The 25,543-nt window shown below is 46.7% G+C and overlaps 1 protein-coding gene across 2 annotated transcripts in view; it reads right to left on the bottom strand.

Annotated features, from left to right (window-relative positions):
• SLC12A9 (solute carrier family 12 member 9) overlaps nt 1-25,543 on the bottom strand; it is a 58,514-nt gene that overhangs the window by 18,769 nt on the left and 14,202 nt on the right. For both annotated transcript variants that reach the window (XM_077470920.1, XM_077470921.1), the window contains exons 6-10: nt 24,920-25,027; nt 20,555-20,666; nt 19,420-19,577; nt 15,503-15,585; nt 13,369-13,493 (exon numbers count right to left, since the gene is read on the bottom strand). In XM_077470920.1, coding sequence (XP_077327046.1) covers nt 13,369-13,493; nt 15,503-15,585; nt 19,420-19,577; nt 20,555-20,666; nt 24,920-25,027 — 586 coding nt within the window. The remainder of the gene's footprint in view (nt 1-13,368; nt 13,494-15,502; nt 15,586-19,419; nt 19,578-20,554; nt 20,667-24,919; nt 25,028-25,543) is intronic.

Below are 25,543 nucleotides of genomic sequence, written 5' to 3' on the forward strand. Positions count from 1 at the left end.
AGTATCAACATTTCTATTATTGTGCTATTTACGAGATAAGAAGTTATTCTTTTGTATAGCCTTATAATTGCATTATTTGGCTTTCTTTTACACAATCAGATTGTATGTTATTACTGATGATATGTGTATGTTCACAAACTTTAATAAAATTGTTTTAAAAAAAAAATTTAAAAAAAGGAAGAAAAGAAAAAAAGAAAAGAAAGAAAGAGAGAAAGAAAAGAAAGAAAAGAAAGAAAAGAAAGAAAAGAAAGAAAAGAAAAGAAAAGAAAAGAAAAGAAAAGAAAAGAAAAGAAAAGAAAAGAAAAGAAAAGAAAGAAAGAAAGAAAGAAAAGAAAAAAAAAAAAAAAAAAAAGAAAGAAAAAGAAAGAAAGATAAGAAAGAAGAAATGAGGGTTCCCCCTTAATTCATACATAACTCTCCAGATCTGGTGTTAATTTTATGGGGGACCCCATGCTAAAAAAAAAAAAAAAAAGCATGAGGCCCCCCCCCAATCCATACCAGACCTTTTGGCTCAAAGGGTCCGGTATTAAATTTGAGGGGGGAGAAGGGGAACAGTGCCACATTCGCATTCCAAAGCAGACCCTCATCTAATGTTTCATGATAAGTTGGGGGGATGCACCAATGCCGATACAAAGCATTTGCGTGAATATCGGTACTCAACAAAATGCTCCCGCAACTTCTCCAGCAGCCCTATCATTAGCAGACCAGGACACCTATGTGGATTATTTTGCATGTGGCCAGATACGTACTGCGAGTTCTCCCTTTTTTTTTTTTAAACTGCCCACTAGATGGCGCTTTTCCCATTCTATACACACACTCAAACTGCATGTGAAAGAAAAGAAAGGAAAGAAAGAAAAGAAAGAAAAGAAAGAAAAGAAAGAAAAGAAAGAAAAGAAAGAAAAGAAAGAAAAGAAAGAAAAGAAAGAAAAGAAAGAAAAGAAAGAAAAGAAAGAAAAGAAAGAAAAGAAAGAAAAGAAAGAAAAGAAAGAAAGAAAGAAAGAAAGAAAGAAAGAAAGAAAGAAAGAAAGAAAGAAAGAAAGAAAGAAAGAAAGAAAGAAAGAAAGAAAGAAAGAAAGGAAAAAAAAAGAAAGAAAGAAAAAGAAAGAAAGAAAGATAAGAAAGAAGAAATGAGGGTTCCCCCTTAATTCATACATAACTCTCCAGATCTGGTGTTAATTTTATGGGGGACCCCATGCTAAAAAAAATAAAATCCATACCAGACCTTTTGGCTCAAAGGGTCCGGTATTGAATTTGAGGGGGGAGAAGGGGAACAGTGCCACAAAGCATTTGCGTGAATATCGGTACTCAACCAAATGCTCCCATAACTTCTCTAGCAGCCCTATCATTAGCAGACCAGGACACCTATCTAGATTATTTTGCATGTGGCCAGATACGTACTGCGAGTTCTCCCTTTTTTTTAAATTGCCCACTAGATGGCGCTTTTCCCTTTCTATACACATACGCTCAAACTGCATGTGATCCAGACATGAATCACATCGCATTCCTGTTCAAATTGCATGTTCTTCTTGGCAATGATTTTCACCATTTTTTTTTTTTGTATTGACGCAAATCGCACTGCAAATGTACTTGCCAATAAGAAAAACGGTATTGATGCAACCCTAACGATAAGCATTACTAAAATTGCTGCTCCCCACAAAACTGAATTTTTTTGGCTTTGGTATATGTCGCCCAGGGCAGTGCCATTTGTTTGACAATCCCTTGCCTACTAGCCTAGAAAGTGGTCAGAACTGAGTTTTAACATTCAGCTACCATTTAACTTCAGTGGGGTTCAGATTTAGCACACCCACATCAAACAGAGCACAGGTGTGCTTGGTTCATGTTTAATTATTATTCCCATTATATAAAATGTGTCATTTGTAAACCAAATTTGCATGCTGTAAGCTTTTCAGGACAATGCAACCTCTAGAACAGGGGTCTCCAAACTACGGCCCTCCAGTTGTTCAGAATTACAATTCCCGTCATGCCTAGTCATGTCTGTGAATGTCAGAGTTTTACAATATCCCTCATCATGGAATGTGTAGTTCCGCAACAGCTGGAGGGACGTCGTTTGGAGACCCCTGCTCTAGAACAAGGATCCCCAAAGTTTTTAAACAAAGGGCCAGTTAATCGTCCTTCAGAATTTAGGGAGGGGCCAGACTAGGGCCAATGGGAGTAGAAATGTCCAGGTGTCCTGTTGGAGTAAACAATACCATATCTTTGGTGACAGTGGGAGGGCTAGTGCCCCATCGTTGGTGTCAATGGAAGTAATTGTGCCCTTTTGATGGTGTCATTTGGAGGAATAGTGCCCCATTGTTGGTGTCAGTGGATGGAATAGTACCCCAAGGGCTGGATAAAGGCAAACAAAGGGCAGCAGTTTGGAGATCCCTGTTCAAGGGACACTTCTATGGGGTAGTTACTCGGCTTTCCAGGGTCTCCAAGGAGCCTTGACACAACTGCTCCCAACCGAGACTACAGCCATACGATGGAACATTAAATAGAGAGGAGGATTACCACACTAATCAATAAGCAAAGCTGCTAGTTTTGTGTAAATTAAAAAGGACGACAGAGTGCTGAGCTAAATAAACATTACATAAAGGAAGAAGAAAGAAGGAAGAAGGGAGAAGGGAGAAGGGAGAAGGGAGAAGGGAGAAGGGAGAAGGGAGAAGGGAGAAGGGAGAAGGGAGAAGGGAGAAGGGAGAAGGGAGAAGGGAGAAGGGAGAAGGGAGAAGGGAGAAGGGAGAAAGAAGTGGGTGGAGCTGTCTGAGGTGTTCTGAGGAGCCCTGACCAATCCCCAACCTGGATTGGCAGTGGGCAGGCCTCCTTAAATAACCAGGGTCAGCCCAGCTGTGGAGGATTTGTTCGGGTGGAAGAACTGGAGATGGAGTGTTAGGCTGTCGGGTTCTTGGAGGGTGACCTTGGGCCAGGGACTCAGCGATGAACAGGAACCCCATACAACCAGGCCCGGACTGGCCATAGGGCAGACCGGGCGTTTGCCCGGTGGGCCGTGGGTCTCCGGGCCGCATGTCTGTCTGTGACATGCAGGGCCGGTCGCCGCCGTGGGTTCTGAAAGGCAGGGCCGGCCGCTAATGTTTTGTGCTGCATGCAGGGACATGTAGGGCTGGCCGCAGGTGGTGAGAGGAGCGGAGGCATTCTCCGCCTACTAAGCCCATCCATGGCAACCCAGGCCGCCGCTTTACGCATGCGCCCGGCAGCCGACGGGCACCTGGCAACCAGGACGCCAGGAGAGTAGAAAGGACGGAGGGCGGGGGCGGGGCCGGGCCGGGAGCTCCACTGAAGCTCTGACCCCGCCCCATGCAACCCCTATGCTCAGGGCTGAGATCGGAGTATGAGGGCTGAGAGCCCCGCCTCCGAACCTCTGCGAGTCCCGCCCCCAGACCTTTGCAAGTCTTGCCTCCGGACTCCTGAGGGCCCTGAACCTCGATGTCTGAGGGCCCTGCACCTGGACCCTCAAGGCCCTGAACGTCTGAGGCCCCACACCTGGACCCCTGAAGGCCCTGAACCTGCACCTCTGAGAGCACCATCCATCAATCAATGAGATCGGGCGGTGAGTCTGGCTGGCTGGCTAGGTAGGTCATTCTCCCCATAGAATGCTTGTTGAATGTTATCCTAGCCCTGACCTGCTAATGAACAATATAGTTGTACACTGCTGATAGGTAAAAATTTAAAATGGTTAATTAGTTGATCACCTCCTTTACTCTTGGTCATCTGTATTAAATCCGCAGTCTCTGGTCATCTCCTGTATTAAATCCGCAGTCTCTGGTTATCTCCTGTATTAAATCCGCAGTCTCTGGTCATCTCCTGTATTAATTTGCAGTCTCTGGTCATCTCCTGTATTAAATCCGCAGTCTCTGGTTATCTCCTGTATTAAATCCGCAGTCTCTGGTTATCTCCTGTATTAAATCCGCAGTCTCTGGTCATCTCCTGTATTAATTCCGCAGTCTCTGGTCATCTCCTGTATTAAATCCGCAGTCTCTGGTTATCTCCTTTATTAGATTTGCAGTCTCTGGTCATCTCCTGTATTAAATTCGCAGTCTCTGGTCATCTCCTGTATTAAATCCGCAGTCTCTGGTCATCTCCTGTATTAGATCCGCAGTCTCTGGTCATCTGCTGTATTAGATCTGCAGTCTCTGGTCGTCTCCTGTATTAGATCTGCAGTCTCTGGTCGTCTCCTGTATTAGATCTGCAGTCTCTGGTCGTCTCCTGTATTAGATCCGCAGTCTCTGGTCGTCTCCTGTATTAGATCCGCAGTCTCTGGTAATCTCCTGTATTAAATTTGCAGTCTGTGGTCATCTGCTGTATTAGATCCACAGTCTCTGGTCACCTGCTGTATTAGATCTACAGTCTCTGGTCATCTCCTGTATTAGATCCGCAGTCTCTGGTCATCTCCTGTGCTAGATCCGCAGTCTCTGGTCATCTCCTGTATGAGATTTGCAGTCTCTGGTCATCTCCTGTATGAGATTTGCAGTCTCTGGTCATCTCCTGTATGAGATTTGCAGTCTCTGGTCATCACCTGTATTATATCTGCAGCCTCTGGTCATCTCCTGTATTAGATCCGCAGTCTCTGGTTATCTCCTGTATTAGATTTGCAGTCTCTGGTCATCTCCTGTATTAGATTTGCAGTCTCTGGTCATCTCCTGTATTAGATTTACAGTCTCTGGTCATCACCTGTATTATATCTGCAGCCTCTGGTCATCTCCTGTATTAGATCCGCAGTCTCTGGTTATCTCCTGTATTAGATTTGCAGTCTCTGGTCATCTCCTGTATTAGATTTGCAGTCTCTGGTCATCTCCTGTATTAGATTTACAGTCTCTGGTCATCACCTGTATTATATCTGCAGCCTCTGGTCATCTCCTGTATTAGATCCGCAGTCTCTGGTTATCTCCTGTATTAGATTTGCAGTCTCTGGTCATCTCCTGTATTAGATCCGCAGTCTCTGGTCATCTCCTGTATTAGATCCACAGTCACTGGTCATTTCCTATATTAGATTTGCAGTCTCTGGTCATCTCCTGTATTAGATTTGCAGTCTCTGGTCATCTCCTGTGCTAGATCCGCAGTCTCTGGTTATCTCCTGTATTAGATTTGCAGTCTCTGGTCATCTCCTGTATTAGATCCGCAGTCTCTGGTCATCTCCTGTATTAGATCCGCAGTCACTGGTCATTTCCTATATTAGATTTGCAGTCTCTGGTCATCTCCTGTATTAGATTTGCAGTCTCTGGTCATCTCCTGTGCTAGATCCGCAGTCTCTGGTCATCTCCTGTATTAGATTTGCAGTCTCTGGTCATCTCCTGTATTAGATTTGCAGTCTCTGGTCATCTCCTGTATTAGATTTGCAGTCTCTGGTCATCTCCTGTATTAGATTTGCAGTCTCTGGTCATCTCCTGTATTAGATCTGCAGTCTCTGGTCATTTCCTGTAGTACATCTCTCAGTGAGCAGTAATGATGTGCAGTAACCTCTAGCAATGAATGAGGAAGCAGAAATTATGTGTTGTAACCTCTAACAACCAGTCAGTGGTCGGTAATAATATGCTGTATCCTCTGGCAACCAGTTGCAATTGCTGCCTGATCTGCTGCAGTAAACAGATTTTGTGTTTTACCGCTATGTGCTATATGTCTAAGAGCGGTCGGGGGGGGGGCCCTAAGAAAATGTTTGCCCAGGTCCCAATCAACATTAAAGACGGCCCTGAGTGTATCCCCCCTGCTCGCCCCCCCTCTCCTGTCAGCAGAGCACAGCTGTAATCTCATTTGGCTGCTCGGGTTGTTGATTTGTTTCTGTACCCCATGGGCCAATCAGAAGAGGTTAGCCATGCATCATGGGACATGTAGTACTGAAGGAGGTAAGCCGCATTGTTATCCACAGGCAGCAGACTTCAGCCCCCAGCATGCACTCTGCTGGGGGAAAGAGAGCCTGGAACCCAGGAAGAAGCTGAGTGGACTACTAAAGGAAAAAGAGAGGACTGTGCCATGGGAAGCCAGAGAGAGAGCCATGCTGTATCCACACCACCAGAGAGAGAGCGCCACAACCAAGCTGTACCCACACTTCCAGAGAGAGAGAGCCATGCTGTACCCGCACCACCAGAGAGAGCCACACTGTACCTGCACCACCATAGAGAGCCATGCTGTACCCACACCACCAGAGAGAGCCACGCTGTACCCACACCACCAGAGAGCCACGCTGTACCCACACCACCAGAGAGAGCCACGCTGTACCCACACCACCAGAGAGAGCCACGCTGTACCCACACCACCAGAGAAAGCCATGCTGTACCCGCACCACCATAGAGAGCCACACTGTACCCACACCACCATAGTGAGCCACGCTGTACCCGCACCACCAGAGAGAGCCACGCTGTACCCGCACCACCAGAGAGAGAGCCACGCTGTACCTGCACCACCAGAGAGAGAGCCACGCTGTACCTGCACCACCAGAGAGAGAGCCACGCTGTACCCGCACCACCAGAGAGAGAGCCACACTGTACCTGCACCACCAGAGAGAGCCACGCTGTACCTGCACCACCAGAAAGAGAGCCAGGCTGTACCTGCATCACCAGAGAGAGCCACACTGTACCCGTACCACCAGAGAGAGCCACTCTGTACCTGCACCACCAGAGAGAGCCACGCTCTACCTGCACCACCAGAGAGAGAGCCACGCTGTACCTGCACCACAAGAGAGAGAGCCACGCTATACCCGCACCACCAGAGAGAGCCACACTGTACCTGCACCATCAGAGAGAGCCACACTGTACCTGCACCACCAGAGTGAAAAACACGCTGTATCCGCACCACCAGAGAGAGCCAAGCTGTATCCGCACCACCAGAGAGAGCCACTCTGTACCGGCACCACCAGTGAGAGCCACGCTGTACCGGCACCACCAGTGAGAGTCACACTGTACCGGCACCACCAGTGAGAGCCACGCTGTACCCACACCATCAGGGAGAACCACTCTGTACCCACACCACCAGAGAGAGAGTCACGCTGTACCCACACCACCAGAAAGAGAGCCACGCTGTACCCGCATCACAAGAGAGAGCCATGCTCTCCAGCACCACCAGAGAGAGAGTGCCATGCTGTCCAGCACCACCAGAGAGAAAGAAGGTCAGTGTCACTGGGCAGTGTGGGCACAATAGGAGACAGACAGTACAAGCATTGTATGGCCACAATAGAATTGGGACATTGTAATATAAAAGGGTACTGCACTGTAATCATTGCAATGCCCCTTTACAGTGCAGTCCCCTTTATATCACAGTGTTCCTGCACATTACAGGTGGAGGAACGATACCAGCCACCCCGCGAATGTCTACTGACGACCCCCCCCCCCCCCCCTCCCACCCAGTCCCTCTGGAAAAGTTGGCTGCTCAATGTAAAATGCCCGGGCCTATTTTTTGTCCCAGTCCGGGCCTGCATACAACCCAAGGGGTGTCCTGAAGAGAACAGCAGGGAATACTGCCGGGTAAATGTCCAGGAGGGATCCACCAGGTGTCAGTGAGTGAAAGGCACAGTCGGAAGAGTTGGGAGAGGCATGCTGGAGCGGACCGGGAGGAAGTCTGAGATGGATGAAGAGCCTGTGATGAGAGAGACTGGTGATGTTACTGGCAGTGAAGTCGGGCTGATGCAGCCAGGAGGGCTGCCAGGGTCTGCAAAGGACTGACTGGGATCAGTAGTCCACCAAAGAGCAGCTAGCACCAGAACTTTCTTTTGCTACACCATAGGGGCCTATGGTCTCTGCCTTTAATAAGGAATCTTAGCAAGGCCTGGTTGAAACCAGTGTCAGAGCTAATCATATGCTAGCTGCACCTGAAGAAGTGTGTTGGAGGGAGAAGGAGAGATAGTCTGCAGCAAGTGTTGTGCAGGAGGAGTCTATCTAAAATTGTACCCAAACCATGCAAGAAGCTTTTCTGGGCATCCCATAAATTTCTCAACCCAATCCAAGTTATTGAGGGATCAGAAAATACAAAAATTTAAGTTGATGGACTTTTTAATTGTCTCGGGGTGTCTGGAAGTGAATGTCGGGCTGGGCAGGACGACAGTTAGGCCACATCACTCAACAGCCCCTACGGGGGGTACTGCTACAAGTGCTTGTTAAAATAGCATCCAATGACCTTGGTAGTAGCTGAACCCTAGGCTAATTTCACGATGAGGCTTGGTTGTACTTGGTTCACTACTGGTTTCCTTTATGGGGCAGCCGTGGTGGTGGGTGGTCTCAGACATATCAGACGTGCATGCTTCTGTTGGAAATTATTGGTCCTGGTGGTGCACGTCCATTTGTAGTGGTTGTCGGGCCAAAACAAGGCTTGGAACGCACGACTGGCACCATCTTGCAGGAGCCGCATCCACCATCACTCCCAAGGGATCGCTGTCCACAGATGTTTTTATATTATCTATATTGCTGACCTTATACAGATGCAATGATCAGAGAGGGCTTTTACCCCTATGATGATGTCATATTTGATGAAACGCGTTCGATTTCAGCTACTACCGAGGTCATCGCACACTATTTTAAGAAGTGCTGTATACAGCATATTCTTGTAAGTGTTTAGTGTTTTTAACCACTTGCCGACCGCCGCACGACGATGTACGTCGACAGAATGGCACGGGCAGGCATATGGGCGTACCTGTACGTCCCTGCCTTCCCGCGGGTGGGGGGCCCGATCGGGCCCCCCCCGGTGCCTGCGGCGGTCGGTATTCGTTCGGGAGCGATCCGGGATGAGGGGGCGGCCATTCATTCATGGCCACCCCCTCGCGATCGCTCCCGACGAATAGAAATGCTCCGTGACATCACTTCCCCTCCTGTAATGTAAACACAGGAGAGGAAGTGATGTAATCTCTCCTCCGTGTCGGTATTTTTCGTTCCGGCACTGAGGAGAGAGGATCGGTGAGTTGCACCAACACGACACTACACAGTAGAACATGCCAGGCACACTCACACCCCCCCTTCACCCCTGCCCCCCCAGTCACAGTGACACCAATTGCATTTTTTATTTTTTTTGCATTGGTGTCATTTGTGACTGTAATAACTGTTAGGGCAGTTAGGGTTAGCCCCCTTTAGTTCTAAGGTACCCCCCTAACCCCCCCAATAAAGGTTTAACCCCGTGATCACCCCCCGTCGCCAGTGTCACTAAGGCTGGGTTCACATTGCAGCGGTTTATGAGAACGGATGTGATTCGCACCGCACTGCAGTGCAAATCACATCCGATCTCTGTGCGATTCGAGTTCAGCCATACAGATAGTATGGCTGAATTCGCACCGCACCCGCCGCAAATTCGCACGGGACCCTTTTTTTGGTCCGCAGCAGAATCGGATTGCATGGGTGTTCACACCATGCGATCCGAGTTTGCAGATCGCACTGCGATATGCGAACTGATCTGGGGGTGTCATTAACATTTCACTGACTCTCCCAGCAGTTCGCATAGGGCAGTGTGAACTGCCGCCGGGAGGCATGCGATGCGGGAACCCGCCGCGGATTCGTGGCGTTCCCGCATCGCTCCAGTGTGAACCCAGCCTAATAAGCGATCATTTTTCTGATCGCTGTATTAGTGTCACAGGTGACGCTAGTTAGGCAGGTAGGTATTTAGGTTCGCCGCAGCTTTTTATAGCGCCAGGGACCCCCATATACTACCGTATAAAGCCCCCTGATTGCCCCCTAGTTAACCCTTTCACCAGTGATCACCATATAACTGTTAGGCCGCGTACACACGCGGGGACTGTTCGCTCAACTTTGTTTGTCAAACAGTTTCAGCGGACAGTCCGCTCAAACTTAGCATGGACGGACTTGCCCACACACGATGAACGAACAGTCCGCCGAAACCGTGCGCGATGACGTGAACGGCACGTACGACGGGACTAGAAAACGACGTCCTATACACTGCAATGCAACCTTCGGCGTGTAAATCCTTTCTGAGCATGCGCGGAACTTAGTTTGACGAACAAGCCTACACACGAGGGGACTGTTCGCTGAAACAAAGTTTCAGCGGACAGTTTTTCGGAAATTCCGAAAAACTTTGTTCAGCAGACTGTTCGCTGAAACTGTCCGCTGAAAGCCCACACACGAGCGGACTGTCTGCTGAAACACTGTTCAGCGGACAAAGTTGAGCGAACAGTTCCCGCGTGTGTACGCGGCCTTACAGGTGACGCTGATTGGTTAGTTATTTTTTTATAGTTTCAGGGCACCCGCCATTTATTACCTAGTCTCACTAGTGTACCCCTAAATTTAGGGGTGTCTACTTTCCAAAATGGGGTCATTTGGGGGGGGGGTTTGTGCCATCTTGGCATTTTATGGCCTTCAAAACTGTAACGCCCTTAGAAAGCCTGAAGGCGGTGCTTGGTTTTCGGGGCCCCGTACGCAGCTAGGCTCCCAAAAAGTCCCACACATGTGGTATCCCCATACTCAGGAGAAGCAGCAGAATTAATTTTGCAGTGTCATTTCACATATGCCCATAGCATGTGTGAGCAATATATAATTTAGTGACAACTTTGTGTAAAAAAAAAAAAAATATTTTTTTTTTGTCATTATTCAATCGCTTGAGGCAAAAAAATAAAATATTCAATGGGCTCAACATGCCACTTATCAATTTCCTTAGGGGGTCTACTTTCCAAAATGGGGTCATTTGGGGGGGTTTTGTACTGCCCTGCCATTTTAGCACCTCAAGAAATGAGATAGGCAGTCGTAAACTAAAAGCTGCGTAAATTCCAGAAAACGTACCTTAGTTTGTAGATGTGACAACTTTTGCGCAAACCAATAAATATACAGTTATTGACTTTTTTTTTTACCAAAGACATGTGGCTGAATACATTTTGGCCTAAATGTATGACTAAAATTGAGTTTATTGGATTTTTCTAATAACAAAAAGTAGAAAATATCATTTTTTTTCCAAAATTTGCGGTCTTTTTACGTTTATATCGCAAAAAATAAAAATCGCAGAGGCAATCAAATACCATCAAAAGAAAGCTCTATTTGTGGGAAGAAAAGGACGCAAATTTTGTTTGGGTACAACATTGCATGACCGCGCAATTACCAGTTAAAGCAGCGCAGTGCCAAATTGTAAAAAGACCTCTGGTCATTGACCAGCAAAATGGTCCGGTCTGAAAGTGGTTAAATAAATTTGTTCACATTGGTTTTACACTATGTGCGCCTGCTTGGTGTGTTTCCACATATGCGGTTGATCTGAGTGAGACGGTGTGTCCAGGCTGGAGTCCATCTACACCAGAGCTGTGGAAATTTGTGGGATCTATCCATCAGAGACACCTGAGCGATTTGGCTTCCATGTGTGATGATCATTTACCCCTGCTTGTGTGACTCACTACCGTAAGGTATTTGGGTCCACACTCTCTGGTAAGCATCCCCTCATTCATGGGGGTGGGACTGTCACACTGGTGGCCGTCATTATCCATGGATCAACATTTCAAGCACCTCTGTGAACTTTGAATTTATATGGGTACAGTAGTGGTGGTCCACTGTGGAATTTTCATGTTATGAACTTTTTTCGCACTAGGTTCTTGGGACCCGTTTATACATTTATTGTCTAGTTTCATATATTTTTTCCACTCGGGTTAAGGATATAGATAATTATATATATATTATATATATATATATATATATATACACACACACACATATATATATACACACACATATACAAAATTAGAACTTCAATAAACTTGTCATGCCTCTTACTAAATACTATGGACGGTCTACTTTCCAAAAAAAGGGTCATTTGGGGGGTATTTGTACTTTTCTGGCATTTTTGGGCCTCAATAAATGAGATCGGCCCTCAGTACATCAGGATTGATAGAATTTCAGATATATGCCATAGTTTGTGGACTCTCCTATACACTAAATAAACACTGGTTATTTTCACCAAAGAAATGTAGCAGAATACATTTTGACCTAAATTTATGAAGAAAGATCATTTGTAAAATTTTATAAACAAAAACGAAGAAAGATGCTTTTTTTTCTCCTCTTCTTCAAAATTTGCACTTTTTTTTTTGAATATTTAGCAAAAAATATAAAACGCAGCGGTGATTAACCACTTGCCGCCTGCCCACAGTCAAATGATGGTGGGGCAGCGCGGCTCTTGTTCTGGTTGGTCGTCATATGACGGCGCTCTCTCGGGCGCGCAGCATGGCAGCTGTGCTTTGTTGCTAGGACACGGCGCAACACCCATCTCTGTAAAGAGCCATGGCCGTGGCTCTGTAACCATGTGATCAGCTGTGTCCAATCACAGCTGGTCACATGTAAACACGGAGATGCCAATAATCGGCTCTCCTTGTCTCACACTGACAGTGTGTGAGGAGAGGAGAGCCGATCAGAGGCATCTCCTCACGTGGGGGACACATCAAGGCATGTAATCAGGGCGCTGGATTACAATAAAGCGCCCACAAGGCCAGCAGTGAGTGCTCACCAGTGCCAGCAAACAGTGCCCACAAGTGTAAGCAATCAGTACCCATTAGTGATGCCAGTCAGTGCTGGCTGTCACTGCTGCCCATCAATACCTATCACTGATGCCCATCAGTGCCACCCACCAGTGCCCTTCACTGTGGCATATTCGTGCCACCTAATCAGTGCCCATAAGTGCCACCTCATCAGTGCAGCCCATCAATGCCACCCCATCAGTGAAGGAGAAAAATTACTTATTTACAAACTTTACTGACAGAAACTAAGAAACACTTATTTTTTCAGAATGTTCAGTCTTTTTTTTCCTTAAGTAAAAAATAAAAAAAAACAAAAGTGGTTAAATACCACCAAAAGAAAGCTCTATTTGTGTGAATAAAACGATAACAATTTGACATGGGTACAGTTTAGCATGACCGTGCAATTGTCATTCAAAGTGCGACAGTGCTAAAAGCTGAAAATTGGCCTGGGCAGGAAGGGGGTAAAAGTGCTTGGTATTGTGGTTAAAAAGGAATTCCTTGGGGATCCTCAGGTCACCAGAACTAGTGTTCCCATTAAAAGATTTCTCCTCTATTACTTTTCTGGGGAGGAGAAGGAAAAGGAAAAGGAAAAGGAAAAGGAGAAGGAGAAGGAGAAGGAGAAGGAGAAGGAGAAGGAGAAGGAGAAGGAGAAGGAGAAGGAGAAGGAGAAGGAGAAGGAGAAGGAGAAGGAGAAGGAGAAGGAGAAGGAGAAGGAGAAGGAGAAGGAGAAGGAGAAGAAGGAGAAGGAGAAGAAGGAGAAGGAGAAGAAGGAGAAGGAGAAGAAGAAGGAGAAGGAGAAGAAAAGAAAAAAAAAAGAAAAAGAAAGAAGGAAGAAGAAGAAAGAAGAAGAAAGAAGGAAGAAAGAAGGAAGAAGTTTTGCTTTTAATTCTACTTTAAGTGGACAAATAAAAATATAAAGTTGTAGCGTGAAGGGCACTTACCGGAAGTTTGGTGCGGACGCCCACTCAAGGGCCAGGCAGGCCAGGTCTATGGCGGCGTACGCCATGAGGTAGAACACGGTGACAATGCCAGCGATGGTATTTAATTTTCCAGCTAACAAAACAATCTGACAACAGAGAGAGAGAGAGAGAGAGAGTAAGAGAGAACATAATCACGTTCAAGGAAGATGTAGATTTTTTTTAAAAGTCGGCTCCATGCAAAACAGATATTTTATTTTTTGCGTCGGACGGGCATCTTCATCAGAACGGCTAGCTCAACTAACTACAATGCCCATTGCAAAACTCCCCATTGTGGGAGGGGCAGAGACACAAACTACTGCAGGGAATCTCAGCATTGTGGGAGGGGCAGAGACACAAACTACTGCAGGGGAATCTCAGCATTGTGGGAGGGGCAGAGACACAAACTACTGCAGGGAATCTCACCATTGTGGGAGGGGCAGAGACACAAACTACTGCAGGGAATCTCAGCATTGTGGGAGGGGCAGAGACACAAACTACTGCAGGGAATCTCACCATTGTGGGAGGGGCAGAGACACAAACTACTGCAGGGAATCTCAGCATTGTGGGAGGGGCAGAGACACAAACCACTGCAGGGAATCTCAGCATTGTGGGAGGGGCAGAGACACAAACTACTGCAGGGAATCTCAGCATTGTGGGAGGGGCAGAGACACAAACTACTGCAGGGAAATCTCAGCATTGTGGGAGGGGCAGAGATACAAACTCCTGCAGGGAAATCTCACCATTGTGGGAGGGCAGAGACACAAACTCCTGCAGGAAATCTCCCTATTGTGGGAGGGGCAGAGACACAAACTCCTGCAGGAAATCTCCCTATTGTGGGAGGGGCAGAGACACAAACTCCTGCAGGAAATCTCCCTATTGTGGGAGGGGCAGAGACACAAACTACTGCAGGAGAATCTCACCATTGTGGGAGGGGCAGAGACACAAACTCCTGCAGGGAAATCTCACTATTGTGGGAGGGGCAGAGACACAAACTCCTGCAGGAAATCTCCCTATTGTGGGAGGGGCAGAGACACAAACAACTGCAGGGAAATCTCACCATTGTGGGAGGGGCAGAGACACAAACTACTGCAGGGGAATCTCAGCATTGTGGGAGGGGCAGAGACACAAACTACTGCAGGGAAATCTCACCATTGTGGGAGGGGCAGAGACACAAACTACTGCAGGGAAATCTCACCATTGTGGGAGGGGCAGAGACACAAACTACTGCAGAAAATCTCCCAACTGTGGGAGGGGCAGAGACACAAACTACTGCAGGAAATCTCAGCATTGTGGGAGGGGCAGAGACACAAACTACTACAGAGAAATCTCACCATTGTGGGAGGGGCAGAGACACAAACTACTACAGAGAAATCTCACCATTGTGGGAGGGGCAGAGACACAAACTACTGCAGGAAATCTCAGCATTGTGGGAGGGGCAGAGACACACTACTGTAGGGAAATCTCCTTATAATCTGCTTTCTTCTCCTGGCAGGACCTCTGATTATCTACTGATGGACACCATGGACAATGGTCACCTGACATTTTCTGCTGCCTAGCAAAAAATTCTGAGTTGACTACAAGTCTTCCTTCGTATTTGGCATGTAGTCAGTTTGTATCATGTAGGTGCCTAGAAAGGACCAGGCGAAGACCCCTAAGCTGCACATGCAGGATGCAAGACTTTCTAAAACCACCTGGGATAACAAGGTCATGTGGCCTCCAAGCTGGCAATAGGTCATATCCGCATATTGCTGAAAAATCTCTATGTCAATGAACAATTGCTCCAATTTCTCCAATTATTACCATTCAGGTTCAAGATTTGTGGCAGGTCTTTGAGACCATGCTCGTTCCACATTAATCTATAATTTCTCCTCTTTCCACCTTGGCTGAGTACAAGTGCTGTACCGTCAGCTTCAGACATATATTTCCTCTCTCCCCCATGAAAGGAGGAGATGCACCCAACAGAGGTTTTTTTTCACTCTGATGATTGAAAGGGTTATTATCACCATTAGGGTAACCCTGAACCCCATGGCCTGATTGTAGTAAGAGATGTTCAGAAGAAGTGTCAAACTTCACAGAGCATAAAAAAACATGACACACACCACAAAGAGGAGCTCACCTGCACCAGGGCCCAGGTATAGAGGACGGCTCCCCAGGGGTTTCCTCCCTTGGAGACCAGCTTGGCAGGTGCTAGGAGAATTCCTGAGAGATAAATTTGGGTTATATAAAGGACAAAATCTATAAAAGGAGAAGACATCACTGAAGAACAATACACAACTGTAGATACAGAGAGGCAGTGGGGTACCTAACGTATTTGACACCTGGGGAATACTGAAAGAAAAGGTTAAAGTGGAAGTAAACCCATCGATTTAAAAACAGTTAACAAAAAAAAGCCATGCCGGGAATGCTAACTGCACATTGGCTGTGCTCTCAGCCAAACTATCAAACCATCCAATGGCTGGTGTCATAGCGAATCACATGTGCAGCACCATAGCAGTTGAAGATTAAACCGAGGCAAAGATGGCAGCTTCCTTGGCTGAAAACGATAGGGGAGTTTACTTCCAATTTAAGATGTCCCACCCAGACCACCTGTCAAATGGGGACCTGCAGATAGGAGGTTATATTATCCCATCCAGACCTCCTATCAAACAGGGACCAGCAGATATGAAGTTAAGGTGCCCCATCCAGACCACCATAAAAACAGGATCTACAAATATGAGGTTAAAATATACTCTCTGGATGGTCGGTAAGATAAAGAGACAAATTTCGTCTATAATTGCCCGCACCCACTCACAGTTTGTTCGGGTGCCTCGGAGGCATGCCCAGATTCTCTATCAGTCCAACACAGAGTCTCACCTTACTTTTGGGTTAGACCCAAAGGGTTCTTTAATCCTATGCACCACCAAGTTTCTGTGGATATTACTAAAAGTTATTATCTTATTTATGAACGGAACCCATCTTTGATAGGATTGTAAACTGAGCATTGTTTTTATTCTTGTACTTTCAAAATCTTAAATAAAAAATATTTTTTGTTGTTTCAAAAAGTCTCATCCGGACCACTATTAAACCAGAACCTGCAGATTTCAGGCTGAGATGTTCTATCCAGACCACTATCAAACCAGAACCTGCAGATTTCAGGGCCGAGATGTTCTATCCAGACCACTATGAAACCAGAACCTGCAGATTTCAGGGCCGAGATGTTCTATCCAGACCACTATGAAACCAGAACCTGCAGATTTCAGGGCCGAGATGTCCTATCCAGACCACTATCAAACCAGAACCTGCAGATTTCAGGCCGAGATGTTGTATCCAGACCACTATGAAACCAGAACCTGCAGATTTCAGGGCCGAGATGTCCTATCCAGACCACTATCAAACCAGAACCTGCAGATTTCAGGCCGAGATGTTGTATCCAGACCACTATGAAACCAGAACCTGCAGATTTCAGGGCCGAGATGTCCTATCCAGACCACTATCAAACCAGAACCTGCAGATTTCAGGCCGAGATGTTGTATCCAGACCACTATCAAACCAGAACCTGCAGATTTCAGGCCGAGATGTTGTATCCAGACCACTATCAAACCAGAACCTGCAGATTTGCGGTTAGGATGTTGCATTCTGAACACTATCAAACTGGGACCTGCAGATATGAGGTTAGCATCTACCATCCAGACCACTATCCAACCGCGGCCTGCAGAGATGAGCTTAAGATGTCCCATCCAGACCACTATCAAATCAGGACCTGCAGATTTCAGGTTGAGATGTCCCATCCAGGCTGCTACGAAAACTAGGACCTGCAGATTTCAGGTTAGGATGCCCCAACCAGACCACTATCGAACCGGGACCTGCAGATATGAGGTTAAGATGTCCAGTCCAGACTGCTATCAAATTTAAACCTGCAGATTTGAGGTTAGGACTTCCCACGCAAACCACTATCAAAACCAGGTCCTGCAGATTTGAGGTTAAAATGTCCCCATCCAGACTACTATTAAACTGGGACTTGCAGATTTGAAGTTAGGATTTCCCCATCTAGGTCACTAGCAAAACCAGGACCTGCAGATATGAGGTTAATGTGTCCCATCCAGACCACTATCAAACTGGGAACTGTAGATATGAAGTTAGGATGTCCCATCTAGGCCACTATCATAACCAGGACCTGCAGATTTGAGATCAAAGAGGGATCTGCAGGTATGAGGTTAATGTGTCCCATCCAGACCACTATCAAACTGGGACCTGTAGATATGAGGTTAACGTGTACCACCCTGACCACGATCAAAACTAGGGCCTGCAGATTTCAGGTTAGGATGCCCCAACCAGACAACTATCAAACCGGGACCTGCAAATATGAGGTTAAGACGTCCAATCCAGACTACTATCAAACTGAAACCTGCAGATTTGAGGTTAGGATATCCCATCCAGCCCACTATCAAACTGGGATCTGCAGATATGAGGTTAAGATGTCCCATCCAGCCCGCTATCAAAACTAGGACCTGCAGATTTCAGGTTAGGATGCCCCAACCAGACAACTATCAAACCGGGACCTGCAAATATGAGGTTAAGACATCCAATCCAGACTACTATCAAACTGAAACCTGCAGATTTGAGGTTAGGATATCCCATCCAGCCCACTATCAAACTGGGATCTGCAGATATGAGGTTAACGTGTTCCATCCAGACCACCATCAAACCAGGACCTGCAGATAATGGTCTGGATGGAACACGTTAACCTCCTATCAAACCAGGACCTGCAGATATGAGGTAAGGATATCCCATCCAGACCACCATCAAAGAGGGACATGCAGATACGAGGTTATGATGTCCCATTCAGACTACTATCAAACCAGGACTTGCAGATGCGAGGTTAATGTGTCCCCATCCAGACCACTATCAAACTGGGACCCGTAGATATGAGGTTTAGATTTCACATACAGACCATTGTGAAAATGCCACCTGCAGACATGAGAATAGATAACCTGCTCCCTGAAGCCCCAACTGTCAGGGTTATCAAGAGTTGCAGAGGAAGTCTTTCATTATTCACTTCCTTATAGCTTTGAAGGATTACATAACTTACGACAGAGACACACAAATAAATAGGGTAGTAAAAAACTTCCCCTGAGAAGTGACAGCAGAGACTCAAGGAGCAGGTCACTTGTCATATGAGGTACATGAACATCAAAGAAGCCAAAGAGCCCAGCATGCCCCTGCACCTGTCTGTGCTTGCACTCTCAGATCATCATGCACCTGGCTGTACCCAGGGAGGACCAGCCCCCTAGGAACACTTCTGCTCTTATTATTATTATTATTATTATTATTATTATAGTAGAGCAAAACTAACTGGATTTTATTAATCAACATCTGACCTCCATCCTACCCTTCATTCAGAGTTGCACAGGTCGTTCTCCTGGACTGAAATGGCTTACTATGATTTCACTGCACACTGTGAGCTTCTCACCATGTGCATTAGAAGCCCGAGCATTGAGCCTGCCTCATTTCCTGGCTGAAGGACTTTCAGCATTTTCTAACCCACCAGCTGGTCTGTCCCTGGATTGAATTTCTTCCAGCAGGGGGCCGTACAGGGTTAGGACAAGGAGCTGCCCTGGGCACAGTGGTATGGGGTGCACCCACCGCATGCTCCAGATAAGTGGCTGGCAACCAGTGGGCTGTCACAGCCTCCTCCAGCATACCCACTCTTTACCTTATCTGCCCACAACTGGCATGAACTACACACCATTCATGCGCAATTTTCTTCCAGCTGTGAGAAAGCAAGTGATTGGCCACACATGTGAAGCATGCACTCAATGCCAACCATGGGCAGCCAAAGTAAGGGGGGGAGAGGGGCCACAAGGACAGAGGCTGGGCAGGAAAAGGCTAGGTGATGCTAGGCATCCTCCAGTCAGGAAATGAGGATGACTAGCTGCTGCTTCTAATAAAGCTTTGAGGAGAGGTTTGCTTCATTTTCTCAACTTCATACAGTAACAAAAAAATAAAATAAAATTGAAGGTCCCTGCCACATACTGTATAAAAAGATCCACTTACCAAACAGGTCATCCTTGGCCAGTGCATGTAGAATGCGAGACGCCCCTATCAGGGTGCTCATAGAGGCAGACAGAGATGTGGCATACACCCCAATTAGGACGAAGGGCGGCCAAATGTTGATGGGTCGGAAGAATCCGTAGTCTTCTCTCAGGAGTGTCCTAATGGGGAAGAAAATTAGAAGATTCCAGTTAATCCACCAAGATTATAGAGAGACGGTTACGGCAGGAGAGATTTGGTTAGACAGTTGGATAAATGGTTCTATATTTAGGATGTATCCGGTCTATAAACAGAGGCTTTGGATGGGCAGTTGGATAAATGGTTCTATATTTAGGATGTATCCGGTCTATAAACCAGAGGCTTTGGATGGGCAGCAGGATAAATAGTTCTATATTTAGGATGTATCTGGTCTATAAACCAGAGGCTCTGGATGGACAGTTGGATAAATGGCTCTATATTTAGGATGTATCTGGTCTATAAACCAGAGGCTCTGGATGGACAGTTGGATAAATGGCTCTATATTTAGGATGTATCCGGTCTATAAACCAGAGGCTCTGGATGGACAGTTGGATAAATGGTTCTATATTTAGGCTGTATACGGTCTATAAACAGAGGCTCTGGATGGACAGTTGGATAAATGGCTCTATATTTAGGATGTATCCGGTCTATAAACCAAAAGCTCTGGATGGACAGTTGGATAAATGGCTCTATATTTAGGATGTATCCAGTCTATAAACCAGAGGCTCTGGATGGACAGTTGGATAAATGGCTCTATATTTAGGATGTATCTGGTCTATAAACAGAGGCTCTGGATGGACAGTTGGATAAATGGTTCTATATTTAGGCTGTATCTGGTCTATAAACAGAGGCTCTGGATGGACAGTTGGATAAATGGCTCTATATTTAGGATGTATCTGGTCTATAAACCAGAGGCTCTGGATGAACAGTTGGATAAATGGCTCTATATTTGGGGTGCATTTCTATTGTAAACCAGCAGCTCTGCCTGGCAAGTTGTATAACGGACTATATTTAGGAGGTATCTGGGATTTGTGCTGAACACAATATAACTACTGTATATACATTCTGTTTTAAGAAAGCTCAGTTTGGATTTGCACTAGTTTGTTGAAGGTATTCTTACCTGTCACAGGTAAGTGCTGCTAAAATGAAGAGGACCAGGTAGACGAAGAACGTGATGATGACCGCAATTATTGTTCCCAGAGGAATAGCGCGACTCGGCTGCTTCAACTCCCCTGTGAAAATGGACAAATGTTTTAGATGGCATGCGTCTCATCCGAATTCTGTTGTTGGTGTCACGGAACTCCAAGCAGAAGAAAGAATGTAGTACAGTAGCGAGTGTATAGGGAGTTGTTTTTCGTTTTAGTGCATGGATGCTCAACCTGTGGCCCTCCAGCTGTTGCAGAATTAAAAGTCTCCTCATGCCTCTGCCTTTAGAAGTCAAGCTGGTAACTGTCAGCCTTGCAATGCCTCGAGACTTATGCCCCGTACACATGATCGGAGTTTCCGAAAATAAAACCGTGGATTTTTTTTTTTTTTTTTTGAAGGATGTTGGCTCCAACTTGTCTTGCATACACACGGTCACACAAATGCTGGCCAACAATTACAAACGTAGTGACCTACAAGATGTATGCGATATCTCCATTACAAGTGCTAGTTTTCCAAGACCGATCGCTTCCGGCTCATACTTGATTCAGAGCATGCGTGGACTTTTGTGCAATGGACTTGTGTACACACAATTGGAAAGTCAGACAACAAAAAATTGTTGGTGGAAAAATTTGGGAACCTGCTAGCCAACATTTGTTGGCGGAAAGTCCAACAACAAATGTTCGATGGAGCGTACACACGGTCGGACTTTCCGACAACAAGCTCACATCCAACATTTGTTGTCGGAAAATCCGATCATGTGTACGGGGGGCATTATAGTTTTGCAATAGGTGGAGGGCCGCAGGTTGCGCAACCATGTTTTAGTGGTTACTGTGTTGCCATAATATGAAAAGGACAGGTAGTCTTCATCATTGAGAAGGTACCTACTGCATTTCCTTTGAAGATAACCAGCCACTGCGGCCTGCAGTTAGCTGAAAAATGGGTAAGGGTCCAAAAGCTTTTATTATACTGTACATGTTTGTTCATAAAGAGACAGGACACCGTGAATTACAGAGTGCGCCCGATGCGTAAAGCATGGGGCGTGTGGGAGACGTGTTCTGTGAGGACTCCATGGACGCCCTCCTAGAACAAAAGAGCCATGCTGTAGCTGTAGTCTTTTGGCTAAGGCACGGTATTGAAGTGGTTGATCAACTCAGATCTAGAGAAGGGTGCTGTGTAAAGATTAAATTGGTAAGTGGAAGCAAATCACATCTTCCAGGAAGTCCTGTTTAAAGTGGAAGTAAACTCCCCTATCGTTTTCAGCCGAGGAAGCTGCCATCTTTGCCTCTGTTTAATCTTCAACTGCTATGGTGCTGCACATGTGATTCGTTATGACACCAGCCATTGGATGGTTTGATAGTTTGGCTGAGAGCACAGCCAATGTGCAGTTAGCATTCCCAGCATGCCTTTTTTTTTTCTTTTAACTGTTTAAATCCATCGGTTTACTTCCACTTTAAGAGAGCAATGGTTGGGTCTGCTCTTCCCTAATGACACGTAGCACCCATCTAGATAGGATGCTAGAAAATTAGGAAAATGTTGTTCTTTTTGGCTCCTCTGTATGCAGTAGAGCAGTTGTTGATTGCTTTGGGCTGATCTGCTTCTCACAGGCTGCTTGTTTGATTGCTTCTTCCTGCCTTCTGGAAGGATCTAGAACAGTGGTCTCCAAACCGTTGGCCTGGGGGGCTCGATGTGGCCCTTTGCTTGACTTGATCTAGTACAGGGATCTCAAACTTGGGGCCCTCCAGCTGTTGCAAAACTACAAGTCCCATCATGCTTTTGCCTGTGGTAGTCATGCTTATAACTGTTAGCCTTGCAATGCCTCATGGGACTTGTAGTTTTGCAAAAGCTGGAGGGCCACCAGTTTGAGATCCCTGATCAAGTCCCCGAGGCACTATTCCATCCACTGACACCAATGATGGGGCTCCATTCCTCCCACTGACACCAATGATGGGGCTCCATTCCTCCCACTGACACCAATGATGGTGCACTATTCCTCCCACAGACAGCAATAATGGGCTACTATTCCTCCCACTGATCCCAACAATGGGGTACTACTATTCCCACAGATGCCACTATTCCGCCCACTTAAATCAATGATGGGGTATTGTTTGACCTCACTGACACCTGGCCATTTTACCCTCACTAACACCTGGCCATTTTCTACTCCTACTAGGCACAGTCAGCCACCCCCCCCCCCTAAAGTCTGAAGGACAGTAAACGTGCCCTTTGTTTAGAATGCTTGGAGACCCCTGTTCTTGAACATAGTGTGTGGAGCAAGTCAAATAAGCAGCCAATATGATGTATATCTTAAGAAATTAAATAAAAAGTAATTTGAAAAATATGCAGCAAATCCCTGGGAAGGTGTATCCAGTAGGTGGCTAAAGAGCACTGAAAACAGTCTGGGAGGTGTGGATTAGCTTGGTCTTGTCCAGGAGGAGAAGGGCTGCTGCCGTTCCAGGCAGCTCAGCTTAAGGTCTACATGTGCTCATTGAGGTCCCAGCCAGAACAGAGAGGGGGGGGGGATATTTTTCTGAGAATCCTTGGAATCAACTGAGGGATTTCACTGGGAATCTGGCGTGAGGAGCTCATGGGTGAATGTCTGGCTGATAATGGAAGGAGGCATCCAGTTATCCAGAGACACAGTGAGCACAGACTTGAGTCTAGGATAGTAGCGATGGGCCAAATCCGGAACACACGGCCAACGGGCCAAATCCGGCCAGCCAGGCAGGGCTGGTGCACTCTAGGCAAAACCTCATTTCGCCGACCCCTTGGCCCAACCCCCTTTTCCCTGCCCATCCTTTTTAATGAAGCGTTCACTCAAATGGAGTCTCACCAGCACCCATAAAATGCAGCCTCACCCGCGCCCATAGTGTTTCAAAGCTCTACATAAGCCCCTTTACTGTCTGCCCGATGAAAAAGCTCACAAATGTTGCTTGTACTTATAAGTGACTAATAAAATGTTTCTATTTAAAAATGTTCTAGTGACATTCTAGTAGGACCTGATGTTGGATGAGAAAACCTGGCTCACAGATAGCGCCCAATTCTTCCCAAAGGCGGTCAGTAAGGTTGAGGTCAGGGCTCTGCGTAGGCCACCATGTCTTCAGAGAAGTGTGTCTAGCTCCACTCTTCTTGAGAGGCTTCATACAAAATGTGGATGCTTGTCTGTGGGAATTTGTGTCAAATCATCAAAAGAACAATTGTGAGGTCATGTACTGACGTTGGAGGGGGAAGACTTGACTCCATTAGCATTCCAAAGGTTTTTAGTAGGGTTGAGGTCAGGGCTCTGTGCAGGCCACCAAATCCTCCACATCAAACTGGTCAGTACATGCCTTTATAGAGTGACTTCAAAGGCTTTCCACAAAAATTTGGAGGTCAGGTACTCATAGTGCATGGGAAGACCTGGCTCCACTGGCATTCAGTAGGGTTGAGGCCAGGGCTCTGTGTAGGCCACTTGAGTTCCTCCACGGTAAACCAGTCAAGCTGGCTTTATACACAGTCATGATGGAATAGAGATAGATCTTCCCCAAACTCTCTGAATGATGTAACATTAACAGTACTCTTCACAGTCAGGTGTCGACATGCTTTCAACAATATACTCTTACATTCATTAGCAAATTTAGAAAATCTAAGGCCAGAAATGAAAAACGTAGCCTTTCAGAATGTAGCTGCGACGTCAGCACCATTTTGGGTGTGGTGAAACTACGGAACGTTCCCTTGATGTCAGAGGATTCAATGAACAGATAATGGTGCTTCCTGTTTGGGTTCATGGCCGGCCCTGCTGACCCCTTGCCCATAGCCCTGCTGACCTCCTTGCCCACAGCCCTGCCTACAGCCCTGCTGACCCCCCCCCCCCTTGCCTACAGCCCTGCTGACCCCCCCCCCCCTTTCCCATAGCCCTGCTGACCCCCCCCTGCCCACAGCCCTGCTGACCCCCCCCCCCCCTGCCCACAGCTCTACTGAGCCCCTGCCCACAGCCCTACTGACCCCCCTTGCCCACAGCCCTACTGACCCCCCCCCTGCCCACAGCTCCACTGACCCCCTGCCCACAGCTCTACTGAGCCCCTGCCCACAGCCCTGCTGACCCCCCTTGCCCACAGCCCTGCTGACCCCCCTTGCCCACAGCCCTGCTGACCCCCCTTGCCCACAGCCCTGCTGACCCCCCTTGCCCACAGCATTACTGTCCTCCCTGTACACTGCCCTGCTGACCCCCCATCCTCTGCCCCCCTGAAATTTTTTCCACTGCACTCCCACATCAGACAGGCTAGATCCTGCTACGTTTGCATTCCCAAAATCTTTTAAAAAAGGAAAAGGTTCTGGTCATAAATATAGTGCCGTGACTTACCAGACATGTTACACCCAGCCATGATGCCAGTGCAGCCATTGAACATCACAGCAAAAACGATGGCAAAATTCATGAGGTTACCAGTGGTATAATCCAGAGAATATTCCGCTGGAGAGAGAAGGACAAGATAGTAAATTCACCATAACAAAAAAAATATATAAATGTCATCTGTATCAGCATTTTTTTTTAAACTAGTGTTTAATCTGCTTATAGTTTGCCTTTACTGGTTCTGGTTCCCTCCCCCAGACAACAAGTTTTATTACAAACCTTATTTTAGATCTAGTGCCGTCATCACTGGGTCCCTGTGCTTCTCTATGCAATGCAGACAGATCATGGCTGGTGGGGGGGGGGTGTTGGTGCTGTACATAGCATCCATAAAATATCATAGCACCCTGCCTCAGTGCTCCTCTAAAGAGTCCTCATCAGTCTGGGGGAGTGAACATTTCTCAGGGTGTATTTGCATGCAGATTGGCCTAGGTCTTGTCCACGTGTAATGCGGAGTCTCCATATTTGAAAGAAGTGAAATCAAATGAAAAAAGGGAAGGCCAGAAGTGGTCAGGCTGGGGAGGAACGTGCTAGATGATGCTGGGTGTCCTCCCGCCAGGAAATTAGGCTCTATACGAG

This window comes from Lithobates pipiens, unplaced genomic scaffold (assembly GCF_037356315.1).
Source record: "Lithobates pipiens isolate NorthernLeopardFrog02 unplaced genomic scaffold, aLitPip1_a1.2 Scaffold_8, whole genome shotgun sequence".
Taxonomy (NCBI): Eukaryota; Metazoa; Chordata; class Amphibia; order Anura; family Ranidae; genus Lithobates; species Lithobates pipiens.